The sequence below is a fragment of the Dioscorea cayenensis genome, chromosome 7 (assembly GCF_009730915.1).
Source record: "Dioscorea cayenensis subsp. rotundata cultivar TDr96_F1 chromosome 7, TDr96_F1_v2_PseudoChromosome.rev07_lg8_w22 25.fasta, whole genome shotgun sequence".
Classification (NCBI taxonomy): Eukaryota; Viridiplantae; Streptophyta; class Magnoliopsida; order Dioscoreales; family Dioscoreaceae; genus Dioscorea; species Dioscorea cayenensis.
The window spans coordinates 26,127,238-26,143,677 of NC_052477.1; the positions used below are offsets into that span (position 1 = coordinate 26,127,238).

Here is a 16,440-nt window from a genome sequence, read left to right on the forward strand (position 1 = left end):
GCGAGGAGATCCGGGCGCAGGGTGAATCTTGGTTTTTTAACGACCCAAAAAGAGGATCAAGGGGAAAAATGGAGAGATAGGGGGAAGAAGGTCTGGAATCCAATGTTTTAATAACAGGACCGATTGTCGACCCGGTTAGGCAACTGGTTCCGGTTGAACCGGTTGAATCAGTCGGTTAAACTAGATTTAATATTTTTTAAATAAATAAATATTTAAAAATTAAACAAAGTTAAAAATAAGGAAAAAAATAAAAAATACATATTGCAAAGTTAAATTACCTTTATAAGTTCATAAAATGCCAACAACAACAAATAAAATATAAGTATACATGTATACAACAACAAAAGCAACAATACAAAATGAAGAATAAAATAAAATACAAGTATACAGTATACAACAATATCATTCAAACAACAACACCAACATCAACAATATCATTCAACAACAACACCAACATCAATAATATCATTCAAAACCAACATCACCAACAACAACACCAAAATCAAAAATATCACTCAAAAATGAGGAATGAAAAAAATAAAAACAAGTGACAAAACATGATGATCCCAATCTCATTCAAAATTTACAATATGACATGCTCGCATCACTGATTGTTTTATAAATGCTAAGTTGTAAATGGAAAGTTGCTTTTCCATGTGTATGCTTATAATAACCACACAATTTTTTTAAAAAAACCTTGATGCATGTGTTCAATGAAGTTGAATACCTTAAAGTTACAAAGAGATTTATAAGCAGAAGAAGCATATCATCAACAAATCATCATATCTACAAGCAGAAGAAGCAAAACAACCTAAAATTGACTGCAAAACCAAAGAAATGGAAGGTTTGCATGGACGAGAAGAGATCAATACCTGAGAAACAACTCGAAGATGGGGAAAAACAAGGAGAATAAGAGATCGAAGTGGCTTCGATTCGCAAGGGTGGCAAAGGATACTCGACTTTTCGACCTTTCGGTCTTTTCACTCTTTCTCGACTTTTTTCCTTTTTGCTTTGGAGTCTTGGACAGGGTTTATTTTACTCAATAATTTAAAATAAATAAACTAATTAAATAATTTAAATTACCAATCAACCATCCGATTTGGTCCAACCAAGTCACCGGTTGAACTGGTTGAGCCGGCCGGTCCGGTCCGGTTTTTTAATCATTAGTTAGAATTCATCGTGTACAGTTGGAGGAGTTGGAGAGGTCATCTCCTTTTCACAAGACATTAATTCTTGAATGTTTTCACATTAAAAGAGGCATGAATATGGACAATAATTGTGGATAAATGAGCTTTCATTTATTTTTAATATTTGGAAGGAGTTAGGATTGCTTCTCTTGCGGATCATTAAACCCTTAATTTTAAGTTCACCTCGTGTCAGTTTTTAAAATCATCAACGGATAGAATTAATATATAGTATAGATGTATATATATATATCTTGTGTGGCTTGTGATTATATTTCTTTAAATCATTGTTTGGACATGGACTCATGTCTCATCACATGTTTTAAGTAAATGATGAGAGCATTGCTTTGAGTGGTATCATAAGAGAAACATCTTACAACATAATAATAATTCTATAGTTTAATAGATGGTTAGTGTGTGGGTTACATAGAGTGACAAACGCAGTTAAGGTAGTATTCTCAACTTGCAACATTCTTATCTGGCAACATAGAGTTTGAACTACAAACTTACACTCATAATCAAGGACCTGTTACCACCACGACATCAAGCGAAACTTGAACTCAAGACTGGAATCTCTTGCACCAACACTTTTTTAATGGGACCAATACCGATAATCTATGGACTTTTAGTTTTACTCACAATGTTGAATCAAATGCCCCAACTTATTTAACAAATTCATTTTTATAAAATTTAATTAAATAAATGTATTAATTAATTAATTAATTATAAAAAAAAATTAATTAGTATTAAGTAAGTTAAAATAGGATTAACTCAAATATAAAGTTCTCCCTCAAACCAATTTGACAAAAAAAACTTTGAACACCATACTTCACTCATCAATTAAACACAGTCTAAGAAAAGTTGTGCCTCAAGCAAATTGTTGTATTGCCTTGAGCCCTTCACGCATTACTTGTGTCTCAGATTTTGATTATCATCCGGGTAACATCATGTATATAAGACGAAGAATTATTTGGGTGAGACTAATATTGATGTAGCATGTGATAGGAAGAAAAATTTTAATTGTGTTTAGAGTGAAGACTCAAGGAGCGAAAGTAAAAGAAAAGGAGGATAAAGAAGACTAAGTTGAATCTTCCCCTAATTTAGATAATTTTTTTAATTTAGTGAAATGAAATGACAAATTAACTCCTAACCTTTCAAAACTCTTCAAACCTCACTTTTTTTCCATTAGGAGATAACCTCAGAAACAATTTTTATATTTTTAAAAAAATTATAATACCCTCTATTCTTTAATTAATTTTCAAACTTCACTTTTTTTAATTTTTTTATTTCTCATGTTGATCATATGGTAACATCCCATTTTTTTATTTTTGGTTTTTGCCCACTTTTTGAATAACATTGCTTCTATCATTATTTTATATTTTGGTTGAAAATTATATTGGTAACTCTACTACTTAATACATTAATATTTTTGAGATATTTCAATTGAGCATAAATAAGTAATATTTTTATTTGATAATAAGGTTATAATTAGTAAATCATATTATTACATTTTTTTTCCTTTCGCCTTTTTAGCCAAACAAGGTTTACCAAACAACTCTTCTTTTTTTCTCTCACTAAACTGGATAGCAACCTCCACTAACCATCTTAGGAGTTCAAGTCCTTGATGATAGACCTGGTTTTTTTCCTGCCATGATTAGCTAAAGCATTAGCTAGTTCATTACACTCGCGAGGGATCTACTTCAATGTGACTTCAAGGGTACATTACAACATCATCTTAGCATGATCAACCTTCTCTCTGATTCTCCAAATGCAAATGCTTTCTTCACCATTGAAATTAAAGATTCAGTGCAAAGAGGCAATCACATAGTAATAGGGTACAACTACCTTTTTCTGCATTAGTTAAAGAAGCTCTAATGGCAGCCACTTCAGCTTCCAGACTTGACTCATTAACAACTTTCATTGACCCCGCTACAATAATTTGAGTCATACCAGTCATCAGCATAAACCCTAAACCACAATGAGACTAATTATCAATCCAAGATGTATCACATAATACCAAAATAGAATAACTATTATAAGAGGTTAGAAGAAGCTCTCTAATGTTGTTTCTTGATCTCCTTCTATAGTTCTAGTATTCATGAGAGCATGCTGGAAAAATTTGAGGCTCAATAAAAAAATTTTTCACATTGAACACCATGTCACACCTGTCCTTCCATATCATCCATGCACAAACAGCAATCAAACATTTATGCAACTAGTAACCCACTCTAGTATTTCACCTTGTAAGAAGCTAATTGCCTTCCACAAAGACATATTTGTTTAATTAAGATTTACCCTTGCAAAAATCTTCGGCCAACACTTAACATTTCCTCCTTACTCTGCATCTCCAAATGATGTGCTTAGTTATTTCATTTTCCAAACTACATAAGTGACACATCAACCGAAGGCCCAGATTAAGGTGATATAAATACTCATCAGTTGGTGTGTGACCATAGAAGAGTCTCCATAAGAAGGTTTTTTTACATAAGCTGCCACCGATAGTCTCTAAATAAGGTGTCCCTCATGCCAAATATCATTCTCGTGACTTTAATTAACGTGATTATAAATAGCATTTGCAATCCTACTTGAAGCACTAGAAGGAAGCCACACCTAGTGGTTGTCACAAGAGTAGCTTAAGCTCATTTTAGATATCTGAATCCAATTTAAATCATTGCCCAAGCAGGTTATAAGACCATCTTTATAATACCCAATATTTTATATGTTAGGCCTCACATTTCTGTAGATTTAACCCAACCCATTACCGTTGCACTATAGCTAGTATTATGGAAGGGTAACTTAGTAATTTTTTTTATTTTACAGTAGATCCGTTCGATAGCAATACGGGTTTTCTAAAGCATTTCATTAGTTTTATTCCTCTTTCATCTATCTTCTTCTTAATCCAAGGCTAAGCTTAGAACTCCCTTCCCCATCACTCTTATTTTCAATTTTGCAAGCTTTAAGGTAAGAAGATTGAATTTAATTTTCCCGTATTTCGATTAAGGGTTGGATTTTTTTTGAAAATAGTCCTAATTGGAGGCTTGGATCTCATGCTTATTATTGATGATCTTGAAATTTCTTATTATTATTATTATTATTTTTTTAATTTTTTTTTAGATCGTAGGAGTGGGAGAACAAGCTAGAAGAGAATTATTAAGGAGTAAAAGCCAAACTTGCATCTTACATGTTGATCCAATGAAAAAACTTAGCATGATTAGAGTTGGATCTATTTGTTTTCTTCGTAATTCATGTTTATATTATCTTAAGGAGAATTTTCCAGAATTATGCTGAATTTTTCCTAGACTTTTATTGAATCTTCTTGAATGGATTATTATTATTATTATATAGCAATGCTAAAATGGTGGCTTGTAATTGTTTTATTAGATTCATGGGATTTAGATGGAATCCAGGTGATAAAAGAGACTAAATTTATAATTTGGTAAATTGTATGAGATGTTAATGATTGATATGTGAATACTTGGTGGTTGTGAAATTATAGATTTATAAGATGAAGTTTGGAATTTATTGGTAAGATTATCAATGTTCACCTTGTAAAGTGGATGAGATATCATTAGATTACATATTTAAAAAAAAAAAATATATGGCATGGGATTTGTTGCTTAATTTGATTTAAATATTTTTGATTTTGAGATCTTGGTGAAAAACACCAATTTAATGATTTAAGCTTACATGCAATATTGATGATGAGTTTATCTGATTAAGCAAATGTGTAATCAAGATCGCATGTTTCTTCTACGTGGATAAATGAGAATATTGTTGCATTACTTAAAGCAAAATTCAATTCATAAATGTTGATGCTTATGTGTAATAATAGGTGTTTTATTACAATCTCGTATGTAGATATGTGTTAGCATATGTTTAGTAAGAGAATGTGGGGATTGGCAAATTAATATAAGTTTTGGGTTGACTTGACTTTACCAATTAATCCGGGCTCATTTTGATTGATCCAATATGATTCCAATTATTTGAAGTTAGGTTAAGCCCAATTAGAAGATTCTAGTGGATTTCGCACTAGTTGGGGTTAATGGGCCATAGTTCCAAATTAACTCTAACCAACCCCTTTTATGTATTGCATATAAATAGGAGCTTTTATTTCATACATATATTCATGCTTCTCTATTTAAATTCATGTTGAGTTAAATTTTTTAAGTGGTGAACCTTCAAGAAAAGGCAAGGAGCTTGAGGAGGAGTAATTTTGCTTAAATTTCCCTAAGTAATGGGTTGAGCTATGAGTGGATTTTTACTTTACTTTATTGTGCTTGCAAAAGATAGTTTGATGCGGCTTTGTTATCTATATATATATATATACTTGCAAAAGATAGTTTGTTGTATATAGCTATGTGTGTGAATCATTTTATCAAGTATGCTTATGATGCTATACCTTTGGTTTAAAGTGGGGTTTTTATAGAACATTGAACAAGGGCTTGGTTATTATGTTTTCTTTTTGGGATTTATATGAAATTTTTTATGATCTTTTTGATAGTATGATTCCAATATGGAAATGGGAATATTTGAGTGGCATGAAGATTATGATTTAAATTATTTCTTAAACATATATATATATATATATATATATATATATATATATATATATATATATATATATTGTTTGTGATAGCATGATGTTTTTAATCGGTGACACATCGACCCCTAGAGCTCCGCTCATCGTGAGTAGGGGTCCCTCACGCTCGACCCTACCGAGAGGCGGAGTGGGTAACCGGTATATTTAAACTCCCTTAGGAGGGACAGAGAAAACATAATGGAAAATACTGGTAGGTATCTCTAGTAAAACTGAGACGCCATGATTTACCACTTGTATGGTTTCGGTGGTTAACTTCAAGGGTAGTAGCCTTGGTGGGACTGGACTTAGCCAAGGTCATGGCTAGGCTCAGGCTAAATTTTTGGCAAACCCTTAGAATTGGTTTATGGTTTTTCTTGTTGTTTATGTCTCTTTTCGGTATTTGGGATTTTTTTTAAAAAAAATAATGTTTTCTAGTTTCCTTATTTATATGTAATTATTTGTTTTACTACTTGCACATCCACTCACTAGGTAACTTTGTTACTTATAATATCTCCTTCTTATATTTTTTCAGGCTTGCCCTCTTACCTTATCGTGTAATTGTACTAAGTTCTTCAACACCTCAGTTATCTTGCATTGTAGGTTGAGTTTTGTTTGGTATTGTAGCGGGGAACCTACAAGGGTGATTTAGAAATTTGTATTTTTATATTCATTGTGTGAATTTATTTCATGTGTAAACCTTTGTTGGTTCAATGGTTTTAGAAAATACCTATGTTTTGCATTTTTTATTGTTTTACAAAAAACTATGTGTAGGATATCAATAGCATAGCTATGTTTTGGAGTGGTGAATTTGTTCATCACCTATTTCAAGATATCTTAGCAACCGTGACAATTCTTGTTTAAAGTGTTTCTAAATAAAAAAAATCATAGATGTTTATAAATGTAATTGCCATATCCATATATATATATATATATATATTTAAATAAGTAGGCTTATAGGCCAATAGTAAATTGAAAATTTAGGGATCTTTCAAGAAATTATTTAAGTCAGGATTGCAATCCTTGATCCACACATTGGATTTAATTTTGTCAACATAACTACCGAGCATTCTAAAGAACCAAAAGCTTTACTAGGTTTAGTATTGGACCAAATACTCAAGTTACCATAACCTCAGTCTAATACCTATCCTCTTGGTTTCAAGCATCAAAGACATTTTTGAACATTAGTGCAGCCCTAGCATTTCCTAAGTTTATGATACCTAATCCCCTCCTCAACCTTTGCAAGTGCAGTAGTGTTTCACCCAATAAAGTAGAAGCTACTACAATTGCTATCCTTTCCCCCACAAAAATTTCTCTTTGAATTTTGAATCCAAACATACTGTTAATAATTAAAGTCCTACAAACTTGATGAACTTTCAAAAGTTAAGATTATGTTGTCTATTTTTCTTAGTAAGGTTCATGATAATAATTTAAATGTGGATTTTATTCAGTGATATACAAATTTATCCATTAAATTAACAAAAAAATCTTACAAATATCTCCAACAATCACTATATCTAAAAATGAATCTCACACTTCTCCAATATCCTGATGGTTCCCATATTTTAAAAATTCTTTAAAATATTTTTTTAAGAAAATTAATTTTTTCTTAAAAAAAAAATACCCCATTTCTTTTATTCTTATCATCATCTCTGGCACTAAGATCATCTCCAACCCATAACCCCAAAATTTTACCTCAAATCCCAAATTTGGTCTACTACACTAAATTATACTTTAACAACAAATCCCAAAATTTACCCCAAAAGATATATTCTCAGAATATTCCTTACACATTTTATTTTATTATTATTATTACTATTTAATCACAAAATAATTGAAATTAATTATTTCCAACAATGATTTAATTAAATGTTTATTACAATGTAATATTTTACTAATAAAAATATTTTAAAATATTTTCACGACTAAAATATTTTTAATTTATGATTTAATTTATTTAGGAATTTAATTATGAATTTCTTTATTAGCCTGATAAATAATGAAATTATTTTTTATATAGCACGAAAATATTTAATACTTAAACATATCATCGAATACAATTTTAACAACAAAAATTGTTTAATTAGATATTTTACATTAAAAATCATAGACAAACATATAACAAATGCATAATATTACAACATAATATAGAAAAGAAACATCGTATCATCGGTTTTAAGAACCTTTTGAATTAGTATATTGCTCCCACAAATGCTCTATCAATGTATTGTGAAGTGCAATGTGAGCTTCTTTGTCTTTAATTTGATTATATTGAGACACAAACTTTTCAAATCGAGTATTTTCATGTTTAATGACTTCCACAGTTGGTCGAGCCATATCTGTATCTGTCAATTTTACAATCTGTGCGTTGAGGTCTCTCTCGTCCTCAGCTATCACGTTATGCATAATAATACAAGCTTTCATTATGTCACATAAGACATCCTTGCTCCAAAAACGCACAAGTCCTGCAATAATTGCAAATCTTGATTGTAGAACTCCGAATGCACGTTCCACATCTTTCCTACACGATTCTTGTTTCATGGTAAAGTACTTTTTTTCCAGTTACGTGGCTCTTGAATAGTTTGCACAATGATAATAAGAAAATTGATTTAGAGTATAAAGGAGAGAAATGTTGATGATTAAGGTATGATAAATTATATATAGATAAATTATTAGGATAAAATAATAAGGTTGTGGTTGGGAATTGAGATTCCTTTTTCTCACCATGCAGCACTTGCTCGAGAGATGTTCGTTGAAGCAAGTCAGCCTACTCATGGCAGAAGCTAAGTTAGAAAGCCAAATTAAAAGGGGGAGACAAGAGCTAAGAGAGAGAGAGAGAAGATAAACTCTGTATTAGTGTTTGAAGAATGTTTACAACCAAGCCAAGAGGATAAGGGAAAACCTAGATGCCCTCCAAGGCTACCAAAGGGTCCCTTATATGGGACCCTAGAACTCACTCGTGTCATCATGGGTCTCATGTGTCCCTCACAAGTCCACCTCGCATGTTGCGAGGTCATCAAATTAGATACGTGTTATCTATATTTCATCTATAACATATATTTATTACCTTTGATTGAAAATAAATTCTGCCAAATCTGGATACACTGATGTAGAGGATATCTCCCTTTGTCAAATTTACATGGAACTTTCTCAAGATTCGATTATTGGTGTAAACCAATCCAGAGAACGTTTTCGATCTCGAGTGGAAGAAAATTATGACAAGAAAAAAAATAGCAATCAGATGTCTCATAGTACAAAATCTCTGAAGAAACGAGTTCAAGCAATAGAGAAGGATTATTGAAAATTGAATGTGTGCATTCAACAAATAGAGAACTTAAATTCCAGTGGCGCTTCGAAGGAAGATATTGTGTGTATATTTTCAAAATTCTTGCATGTAAATTATGTATTATTTTCTTTTAGCTTGACATGGCAAAATTATTGCAGTCAAGTCAAGCAAAATTGTTGCTAGGACAAGATCCAAAATACCATAAAGGTTTCAAGTATGATCATGTATAGAAGGTCAAAAATTTTGAAAAATTTAAGGACCACATGCTCACTCCAAGGCAAATGTCTAAGAAATATAGAGTCAATTTTCTTTCCTCGGAGTCAGACAACGCAACACCTGAATCTCAATCTGCGATATCCCATGGATTGTCACAATTTTCAATTAACCTAGATGTGATAGTAGTGGAAACTCTTCCCAACGTCTAGCTGGTGTTTAAAAGTCTAAATTAAAGAAAAATAATGAAGTTGATCTTATATCAACAATGGACAAATTGCAAAAAGATAACTGACAACTTATAGAGATACTGAAGAAGAAAAATGCAGATAAAATGGCTATGAAAGAGCTTAAAGAAGAAAATAAGATCTTGACTACAGATTTGAGCACAATAAATCATCCTAATATTCGTGCTTATATTCAATCTAAACAAGTACGAATTATGTAAAAAAGAGAGCATTTTCAACAACCACCTCCTTCAGCCTCAAATCTTTTTAAAAACTATATTGACAATCTTGGTGGAAGTGATGTTGATTCCCCAAAATATTGATATGTTGTTTTAATATAATCAGTTTTTAAATTGCATTAGCTTTTATTTAGGTTATTTATCGGTAAATATTTATGCAGTATTATCAATATTATTATGAATGTATTTTGTTCTAAATTTGTAGTACATGTGTCTTTCATTGTTTTTAATATATTTTTTAAAACTATTTTAGTTCACTAAATTTATCATAAATTAATTTAATAAACAATTTTATTATAAATAATTGCACACAAAATTTATAATTATATAAATTGACTACTTATAATTATATTCATGAATTGTTAACTTTATAATTTTAATTATCCTAAAATTGGGGTTAATTTTTGGTGACCCCAAATTTTGGGGCATCCACCCCAAACCCCAAATTCGAGGCAAAAAGTTGGGATTGGTTTGGAGCTCCAAATCTAGGATTTAGAATCATGGTTGGAGTTACTCTAACAAGCTTGCTTTATGTCTCAAAAACTCACTAGAGTGTGCAAGAGCTCGTGGATGGCTGAGCAAGCTTTGCTCTTAGGTCTTTTTAGTTTATGCAAGTTTCTTTAATCATAAGTGAAGTCATATGAGAAAATAATAATAATAATAATAATTTATTATTATTATTATTAAAATAAAAAAATTTTGTAGTATATTTTCAGGAAGGAGGGAAGTTTATGATGTTTATAAAATTTTAAGGGGAGCTATCAATTGATCAAGACATTTGTGAACGGCTTAAGCTCCTGCTCGATCAAAACTTGAGCTCGGCTCAAAATTTGTAATTTTCAAATTGAGCTTAAAATTTCAAGTCTAGCTAGATCAAGTTAGCTCTATAGCGCAAAATACATAAATATATGATTTATATTTTTTTTATGTATGTATAATAAATAATAATATTCTATATTTTTTTACATAATAAACATTGTATATTTGTATTATTTCGTTATAAAAACAAAATTCAAAGTATAAATGTGGTTTTGATTTCACATTAAATCTAAGTGGATTTGAATTATTTTGTATTATTTCTTTATAAAAACAAAATTCAAAGTATAAATGAGGTTTTGATTTCACATTAAATCTAAGGGATTTGAATTTTTTAAAAAATAATTTTATCTATTTTTTATGTTAAGCTAAATTGAGACAAGATAGAGTGAGTTCTTTTTAGCTAATTTTAAGGTTGAGCTGCTCAAGTTTTTTCATGAGCTGGGTTCAACCTGATTAAGCTCCGCATGTTTGCAATCCTAGTTTTAAGTATACGGAGGTCCTTTCCCTAGTAACAAACTGATGTATTTACCCTAATGGTTTATTTTTTTATTTAATACATATATTAATTGTTACAAATATGATTAATTTAACTCAACTAATTAATCTACTAACTACTTAAGAAACACACGTTTTTTTTAGCCCAATGCAATATTTTTTTTATTTTAAATGGGGTATTTCTTAGTTAAGCAAGATTGAATTGTCACAATTTTGACTTAGTTGAACACATTTTATACAAAATGAATACACTTTTTTTATTTTTTAGCAAATCATTTTTTTTAATGTCTATTCATCGTGAAACTAAAAAAAAAACTATTACTAAAAGGCTCATCCCCCGCGTAGTATTGGATCCAATGAGAAAAGCTAATGTGAAATATTTAAGAAGTCATTGATTCACACAGATGATAACGAGTCTCCATCCTTGGTTTTGGGTGCAGGTTTGTTGTCTAAACTTTGTGTCTCCTGGTGAGGGGCGCGTGAGCAAATGATCAATTTTTCTTTCATAAAAAAATTAAAATTATTTTACCGTTGGCATAATAGCTAAGTCATAAGTTATTTAGTTTTCATGTGGGGTATTAAGAGTCCATGGTTTGTCTACTTTATTAAAAAATAACTATTAATTTTTATAAATAATTAAAACTTTTTAATTTTTACAAAAAGACAAGTGTCACCCTACAAGGGATTGCCAAGGACAGACAAGTACAGTGATGTACCACTTACATTGGTTTAACGATTCTCTAGGGATTTGTTAACTTGATCAGATATCATATAGGGTGATTAGAGTTTTATTATGAACACACTCAAAAAAATATTTTGATAACCAAACAGAGTTAATAAATCTCATGCTATGCAACTCTAGAGCTGAGGAAAACGGCAATATCTTAGGGGGTGTTTGTTTGGGGTATTTTTGGGTTACAAGTAACTCATGTTACTTAGTTTTTAAAAATCCGCTATTTGGTTAATCGAATTTTAGAAATCTATGTAAGTTAAAATACCTTACATGAAGTATTTTTGTCTTACTGGCTAAAATTGGCTCGTAAGACAAAAATGCAATGACTTTAAACTCCTTCACGTGCACATCACGTGAAGAGTCATTGAATTTGGAAATTAGCTGGAGGAGTAATCATAGCACTCTCAACGGATCTCTTTCTTCAAACCCTAATCCACCACTGCCGAACCACTGACACCAGACATCGTTACTCAGTTGGTTGGTGCTCAGCTTCTCCACTCAAGGTAGGATTTTGTTCTCTGTTCAGTGAAGAGAGCAACTATTATATTTGGCCAATGTGTGAGTTTCTGCTAATGATTGTGCATTTTTTGATATTGTTAATAGTTGTGCATTTTTTTCGTTGAAAAATTATTTTTATTATATTTGGCCATTGTGTGAGTTTCTGCAAATGGATTTATGTCAAAACTTAAAGCAATGTTACTCATGGAAATAATTGCTTTTACTGTTTTAGATCAATTCTTCTATGTTATCTTTGATGGATGGACTATTGACTAGAAAGGGACTTCTCTCCAATGATGATATTAAATATTTGGAACTATTTGTATAGAAATTTATAAATTTATCATCACATGACTTATATAATTTATAACATTAACTTCAAATGAATTTTTTCATACATAAGTTCAAGCATGATATGGTTTGCCAATTTTGAGTCATTTTACCATTTTTAGTAAGCCTTGTTTGCATTTAAACCTTCATGATCATGAAGTTCATTAATCCGTGGCATCTTTAAATTGACATGTCATCAAATCGGCATCTCACATAAAGCCCAAACATTATTTTTAAAGTGTATAAAAAGCATGATATGTTTTTAATAATGACTTTTACTTAAAACTTTAAGGCCGATGTTCATTAACTTCAATAATTAAATTATTTCCTATTATGTTTTTGGATTTATATATTTCTTTTCAGGTTAAGTAGTCTAATTCATTATTTTTATATTTCCAAATTTTTAAACTTGTAGATGGCTGGCTATGATAGAGAGCATGAATTGTATGTTGCTCAAACTATAATCTTGGCGTTGGCTTTTGCTACAACTTTACTTTTGCGTAGTAAACGACGTAAAATTTGCAGAGAGCCCTCTCGTAATCAATTGGAAATTAGGGAACAATATTTATCTAGGCTGGTGGATGGGGATGACACTACTAGTATCAACATGGTCTGCATGAACAAATCTATGTTTTTCAATCTATGTTTACTAATAAGACGAAATGGTCATGTGAGAGATACATTGCACATCACAGTTGAAGAGCAATTGTTAATGTTCCAACATACTATAGGACATAACCAACGAAATTGAGTCATTGCGCATAATTTCCTCAGATCCGGTGAAACCGTTAGTAGGTACTTCAATCATGTTTTACATGCAATTGGCAAGCTACGTGATGAGTATGTGCACCCACCTAGCACACAAACCCCAGCATATATAGCATCGAGGTCCACATTATACCCTTACTTCAAGGTATTGATAAATTTTCTATTTACCTTAAATTTTCTATGCTATACAACTCTTAGTTAAAATGTGTTAATAATAGGACTGTATTGGAGCTTTAGATGGAACAGATATCCATGCATCTGTTCCTGCATCTGAAGTTGCAGCATTTCGTGGCCAAAAACCATATTCTACACAAAATGTGCTTGCTGCTGTAAATTTTGATTTACGTTTTACATATGTCCTTGCTGGATGGGAAGGTTCACACATGATGCTTTGGTTTTACGTGATGCACTTGAGAAACCTAATGGACTCTTAGTCCCTGAAGGTATTCATTTTGTGTAGTCTATTAATATATGTGTTAGCATACAAGAATAGTATGATCATGATGCTTTGGTTTTTTTCCTAGGGAAATTTTATTTGGTTGATGCTGGGTATGCTACGAGACCGGGTTTTATATCCCCCTATAGAGGTGTGAGATATCATTTGAAAGAATTTGGTTTGCGGACACCAGCAAATCATAAAGAACTTTTTAACCTTCGCCACTCATCTGCTTATACTACAATTGAACATGCTTTTGGTTCTCTTAAGGGACGTTTCAAAATTCTCACCTCTAGGCTTTTTTTTCCATTCAAAACCCGAGTTGATCTAGTCTTAGCTGCATGCATTCTACATAATTACATCCTAAGTGGTGGTGAAGATGCGCTCATACTCTCCGAGGAAGAATGGACACCACAATGGCCACTTTATGAAAGTAGGGATAAGGAGCAAAGAGAGAAAGCTCAAGAATGGGTAGCACGCAGAGAACATATTGCACACAATATGTGGGTAAATAAGTAGATTGTTACTTTATTTTCATATTCCTTGGTTGATTGTTTGATGTTCTAAGCTTGTAGTTGATAAAAATATTTTGTTGTTTCTTTGAACAAAATCCATGTTTGTTATCCTTTATATTATTATCATTTATTTTGTTGCATTGATTTGCAATTATTTCAAACAAAAAAATATTAATGCCTCTGCCATTTTGTAGAATGAATAGCACGGGGATGTCGGAGGATAGCCAAATGTCAACACTCTAACAAGAAGACCCGAGTGGCAATAAAAAGATGGACCACTGTTGAAAGCCGCTTTTTCATACGATTCATGGCTTCTCAAGTTGAACAAGGCTTTAAAGTTGACAAGGGCTTCAAACCTCAAGCAATTCATGCAGTAATGAATGCAATAAAAAATGAGTTTGGCATCATAGTCACTGAAAGCAAATGTATCTAACCACCTAAGGACAATTCGCAAGCGATGGGCAAGGATTAAAAAATTGAAAGAGTTAAGTGGAATGGGTTGGGATGAGAGATTAAAAATGATAATTATGGGAGAATCAGAGTACAAAAACTACATCAAGGTACTATTTTACTTTGAAACGCTTTCTATTTACACTTTCTTGTAATTTACTATGAAGTAATCTTTATATAAAACATATATATTTTTTTAATTTGTTTCTATATACTAGGCTCATCCACAAGATGAACATTTCTTAAACAAACCAATCGAGGATCATGACCTTTTGGAGATTATTTGTGGTAATGATCAAGCAAGTGGATGGTATATATGCTACTCACATTAGAGATGATATTGACACAGATATGTTTGAGAATGTCACTCCCCACTCACAGCCCCAAACTGGTGGTCTCGATGACATGTCATTTGAGGAGACAGAGTTTCAGGTCAATATAGCAACACCCATCCATAACCATTCAGAAAGCACAGAACCAAGGGGAACAACTTCATCGCAAGCAAGTAAAGGAAAAGGAAAACGAAAATTGATCTCTGAAGTTGAGGCAATACAAGAAATGAATGTCACAATTAAGGAAGGGTTTGCAAAAATGTATCCGACTCGTCCATTAGAATTTGTAAAAGACCTAATTAATGAGTTCATGAAACTGAAAGCATATGGCTATTCTGGTCGTGAGGTCAATAAGGCATATGATTGGTTGATGGCTGATGAAAGTAGAGCTATATCTTTCTTAGTGAAAGATGAGGAGCTTAGAAAGTTTTGGGCAGAATAATATTTTGAATCAAATTACACTGAAACAGACTGGTTTCGAAGGTCTAATTAAGTTGTGATTCATCACTTAAACTTATGATCGAATCTTTATTTATTTATTTTTTATATTATGCTATTATTTTGGATCTAGGATATTATAGTAATTTTTTTTCCCAGGTGTTGTGAACTATGGAGCATCCAATGGAGTTACTAGTGAAACTAGAAAGAATGCTTCATGTGATTAATTCTATTCTTGCTTTTGTATATATATATATATATTGTTGGAATTAATTAGTTCATGATACTCAAATTTTAATCTTTATATGTGTGCAGGTTTTAGTAAGAACTGAAGACTGGATGCTAGATATTTGGCTAAGCAAGATGTTTGGACTTCAGTTATTGTTTAGTGTTTTCAATCTCTGCTTCAAGACTTGTTTTGATGATCTATTAGTATGTGCTTGTCAATGTTGTTTTGGTACTATTGATAGACCATAATGATGCTTTCATTTTACCTATGTTGCTTCCTTTGGATTTGCTTTGAAGTATATATAATATTTATCTAGTGTGTAGTTGGAACTCAAATTATTTGAGAACCTATTTGAAACATTTCTCAAAACAATGCAATGTTTGAGAATTTTATATTATGTTACTACCATGAATGTGCATGATTCATTTGTCATTAGAAATTGGAACCACATAGCCAATACCTAAATGAATTTCTTGCATGGCAAATTGTTGATTTTGGTAACATTTTTTTAATTTTTTTTGTATTTTATTATAATATGTTAATCTAAGAGCTCTTGGTATTAGATTATAAATTCAAAATAAGAATTTTACAAATTTTGAATAATACATTTAATAGTTAATTAAAATTGAAGTAACATAATTAATATTAAATTTTTATAATAAATTTAAAAAA

The 16,440-nt window shown here is 31.2% G+C and overlaps 1 protein-coding gene across 1 annotated transcript; it reads left to right on the top strand.

Annotated features, from left to right (window-relative positions):
• Nucleotides 1-9,073: 9,073 nt before the first annotated feature.
• Nucleotides 9,074-9,707, top strand: LOC120265249 (the record flags this gene model as incomplete). Its single annotated transcript, XM_039273129.1, has 3 exons — nt 9,074-9,127; nt 9,205-9,270; nt 9,576-9,707. Coding segments are annotated over 3 exons (252 nt in total), but the record flags the coding sequence as incomplete, so codon positions are not given.
• Nucleotides 9,708-16,440: the final 6,733 nt, after the last annotated feature.